The 4,615-nt window shown below is 38.6% G+C and overlaps 1 protein-coding gene across 2 annotated transcripts; it reads left to right on the forward strand.

Annotated features, from left to right (window-relative positions):
• The first annotated feature begins 1,350 nt into the window (after positions 1–1,350).
• Positions 1,351–3,918, forward strand: LOC112639265 (proline-rich extensin-like protein EPR1). 2 transcript variants are annotated; one of them, XM_025412622.1, is made up of 3 exons: positions 1,351–1,551; positions 3,262–3,281; positions 3,350–3,918. In XM_025412622.1, the coding sequence occupies exon 3, from the start codon at positions 3,350–3,352 to the stop codon at positions 3,911–3,913; it is 564 nt and encodes a 187-aa protein (XP_025268407.1). In that variant the 5' UTR covers positions 1,351–1,551; positions 3,262–3,281; the 3' UTR covers positions 3,914–3,918. The 2 variants fall into 2 exon arrangements, with proteins under 2 accessions (XP_025268407.1, XP_025268408.1); XM_025412623.1 differs by lacking the exon at positions 3,262–3,281.
• The last annotated feature ends 697 nt before the right edge of the window (positions 3,919–4,615 follow it).

Raw genomic sequence — 4,615 nt, forward strand, 5'->3', positions numbered from 1 at the left:
TACGACTCAGTAAAAACTTGCTGAAATCAATTTTCATAAGCAATATGCGAATACATATCTATACATATATATATATATATATATGTGCTAATATAAAAGTCGCCCAAATGAAAATCTTCAAAGAATAAAATATTGTCAGAATCAAAAGACCTCTTGAATAAAAGATCACGGTAGAGCGTGCAATGAATTCTTCGAGCACATCCGTCGTGATCATTCTTAGAAGTAAAACGAGCCGCTTTTTCATACGTTGTTCCGAGAACTGTAAGAATAAAATTTCTTTTAGCGACATAATAACTATTAAGCGAAGCGATAATTAATTTCCATATATTCTTATTGTAAAATTTATTGTAATAATAATGGCTTAACGCATTAGAATTTATTAAAATATTATTCATAGATTTGAGTAATCATTAAAAGTCGACTTTGAAAATTTTAAAATATATACATATAAAACCACAAAAATTCTAATTGTTAAAGCCTTTATTAAATAAATAAAAATATATCTTGTAAATGATAAATCTTAATAATTAACCTTAAGATAATTATTAAACCTGGGAATATTACGTGTAATATGCCAATTTAAACCACGTAAACGAATTTTAAAAGGTAATTCATTAAAAAATATTACTGTTACTAATGTGTCTTATAAAGAGAAAGAATGCAGTGAGCATTCTTCGAAGGACATCCAGCATATCTATTTTTAGAAAAAGAGATAAGCCATCTTCGCATCCGTTGCGTTAGAATCTGCAATCCAAATGCTAAACTTTTCTTTACTAATTATTACTAATTATTAATTTACTAAATATTAATTAATTACTAATTATTAATTTTAACTATATACGCACCATTGTAAAAATCATTGTAATAATAATGGTTTAATACATCAGAATTTACCAAAATATCACTTAAAATTTAAACAATTGTTATAAATCGAACTCAAATTTTCTAATAACATAAATACGATATTATAAAAAATTCTGATTGTTAAAAATCATTATTAAAAATTATTCTAAAATTATTTAATAAATCTAAGACGCAAGACTTGCAATCCCTACCACAAAACTCTCACCCACCACATCGCAAACTCATAGCAGGAAGGGATAGCTCCAGCAGCCGACCCACCAATCACCAAAAAGGCCCACCTCTTCTCCCTACCATTAAACATCGAACCAGAGGAAGGTATATAAGGCCGCCGCCGCCGCCGCCGGTGTCTCTCTGCGCCATTAACTCGCCTGTGTCTCAGCTCTCTCTACGCCCATCAGATCTCCAGCTCTCGAAGAGGACAAACCTAGAAGCCTACCGGACACCTTAACTTATTCGAAAATAACTTAGTCGCGATTTTGATTTTTTTTTCTTTCGGGACTTAGTCTCAATCTCTATTAAGAGAGCTGTATCAACATTAACACTTTAATAAAGTGCTACCATCCAGCAACCTCTGACTCTTTGGCCATTCTCTGCGCTGCCTTGCCACTTCTTCAGGTTCTCACCGAGGTCGAGCAACCCAGGGAAGGAGCAGCGGTGCCTGCATTCATCCATTGATCCCGTCATCCGGTAAGGAAATAATAAAATAATAATCATTCTTAATCAACCTTGATAATAACTTCGTATATTAGGTTGATTTATTCTAAATATATTGACAATTTTCCCAGAATCTTACCTGTCCGTATACAGACTTTAAATTTTTCTTTCGAGTTGAATTATTTAAATTTCAACCGATCCTCTGAGAACGCTCAAAGCGTATCCTAGAGTGTAGCGTCGTTCGAGTTAGTCACTCGATGTGCATTGAGTAGCAAATTCTACTCCTCTGCCGCTTTCACGGAGAGCTTCTCTGAAAGAATTTCTCCGTGGATCCTGTGCCGCTGTGACGTGACGTCTTGCACATCGATACTAGACTCAGAATCTAAGACTCGCTCCTAGAGGATCTGTCGAAATAATAGAATTTATGCACTGGCTTACAAGTTAACTATCAAAACATTTTATGAATTTTATACTTATCTGAAGTAAGCCAGCCGCTTCCACCCGTATCCTCGTCTGTATCCTTGAATCTCCAGACCTCTCGGTGCAGCCGCATGCTTTGGAAATTCAGTATATGCTAGATAAATTATCATCCGTTGTACGACAATTTTCCCAGAATCCTACCTGTCCGTATACAGACTTTAAATTTTTCTTTCGAGTGAATGATTTAAATTTCAACCGACCCTCTGAGAACGCTCGAAGCGTATCCTAGAGTGTAGCGTCGTTCGAGTTAGTCACTCGATGTGCATTGAGTAGCAAATTCTACTCCTCTGCCGCTTTCACGGAGAGCTTCTCTGAAAGAATTCCTCCGTGGATCCTGTGCCGCTGTGACGTGACGTCTTGCACATCGATACTAGACTCAGAATCTAAGACTCGCTCCTAGAGGATCTGTCGAAATAATAGAATTAATGCACTGGCTTACAAGTTAACTATCAAAACATTTTATGAATTTTATACTTATCTGAAGTAAGCCAGCCGCTTCCACCCGTATCCTCGTCTGTATCCTTGAATCTCCAGACCTCTCGGTGCAGCCGCATGCTTTTGGAAATTCAGTATATGCTAGATAAATTATCATCCGTTGTACGACAATTTTCCCAGAATCCTACCTGTCCGTATACAGACTTTAAATTTTTCTTTCGAGTGAATGATTTAAATTTCAACCGACCCTCTGAGAACGCTCGAAGCGTATCCTAGAGTGTAGCGTCGTTCGAGTTGGTCACTCGATGTGCATTGAGTAGCAAATTCTACTCCTCTGCCGCTTTCACGGAGAGCTTCTCTGAAAGAATTCCTCCGTGGATCCTGTGCCGCTGTGACGTGACGTCTTGCACATCGATACTAGACTCAGAATCTAAGACTCGCTCCTAGAGGATCTGTCGAAATAATAGAATTAATGCACTGGCTTACAAGTTAACTATCAAAACATTTTATGAATTTTATACTTATCTGAAGTAAGCCAGCCGCTCTTACCCGTACCCTTGTCTGTACCCTCTGAATCTCCGGACCTCTCGGTGCAACCGCATGCCCCTGAAAAATTCAAAATATATTAAATAAATCATTAATTGCTGTACCCCAATGAACTGTATATAGCCGAACGTTTCAACCATGATATGAGAACGAGTGAGATATACTATCATAATCTACATTCGTTTATCTCATAATAATCCGTTAAGCCGTATTATTCGTCTTAACTCTATGAACCACCTTGCTGTGACTACATTTACCTTATAAAACCATTCATCTTAACAGGTACCTTTCTACGCATCATCGTAAGTAAACCCCTTTTGTGTTAAATCAATCGCATCAAACATAATAAATAGTCGTATTCCCTCGGTAGATGGTTAACCCCCGCCGAACTTCTTCCGTTGGACGCGAAATTTCCCTCCGTGCCGCGGGTATACGCCGCAGGCGTGCCTCCCGGTCGGTACTTAGGCTCCCTACAGCTCGTCAGTTGTTTGCCGACGAGAACGACTTAACAAGCAGAGTAACAAGGTACTCTCCAGTGCGTAGTTTCGCGCCCTCCCGCGCATACCCTTATCGTCCTCCCCGAAACCCTCCAGCGGTTCTTCAAGAGGAACAACAGCCCAGAGCCAGGCCGCCATCGCCCAATTACTCCCCCATCCAGGATTCATCTAATCCCAGCTACTCGCCGGTCAGGACCCCGGAAGATCTTCCTTCCATACCGGAAGAACGAAGACCCATAGAACAAAGCACAGAAACTGAGGCTGGTCCATCCAACCCAGGTCAAGTTCTGGATCCCCCTGAACCAAATTTCTACCCGGAACCAGAGGACCTAGTCTTACCAAGCAGTATCCAACCCCTCGCAGGACTAACAGACGAAGATTTTATCGAGATCTACGAATACTTGCAGCGAGATAATTTCTTCAACAACCGCGAATAATAACCATATCTAGATATCGCCTTAGAAATGCTATAGAGAAGAACATTAACTACATACACACATCTATACGTATAACGATATACACTATCTACAACTGTCAAATAATAACAATAATAACAATAATAAAGAATTTGTAAAGCTCTAAGGAAGTAAACTAATAAAAGAAAACAGATCAAAAAAAGGATAAATTGGGTCAGGTTCAACGCACCTAATCTATTTCCCATCGTCAATCCCTCTCCTGAAAGAAGCGCAAAAGATTCTTAGTCTCTCGGCGTCCTAGGGTATAGCCGGCTTGGCAGGTTGCCCTGAAAAAGAAATAGAGAGAAGTTACAATTGCGTAACAAATAAATACGTGAGAAGTTACGATCGAGACGTAACAACGAAATCTCAAAACGTAACAATATATTGATTATATATTTAAAATAAATTTTTGTAGCGGGACGTAACACTATCTTGAAAAAAAGCGTTTAATTCACGTTAGTACGTCGCATAGACGTGCGTTATTCGGATTAAAAGCATTCATTTCTAGTTAGTTCAGTACTTCGCATCATCGCATGCTATCTTGAAAAAAAGCGTTTAATTCACGTTAGTACGTCGTATAGGCGTGCGTTATCCGAACTAAAAGAATTCATTTTTGGTTAGTTCAGAACTTCGCAACATCGCATGCTATCTTGAAAAAAAGCGTTTAATTCTCGTTAGTAC

This window comes from Camponotus floridanus, unplaced genomic scaffold (assembly GCF_003227725.1).
Source record: "Camponotus floridanus strain SB8 unplaced genomic scaffold, Cflo_v7.5 scaffold536, whole genome shotgun sequence".
Taxonomy (NCBI): domain Eukaryota; kingdom Metazoa; phylum Arthropoda; class Insecta; order Hymenoptera; family Formicidae; genus Camponotus; species Camponotus floridanus.

Excerpts from the sequence above, each read along its gene's own strand:
- LOC112639265 (XM_025412622.1), top strand. The coding sequence starts at position 3,350 with ATGGTTAACCCCCGCCGAACTTCTTCCGTTGGACGCGAAATTTCCCTC.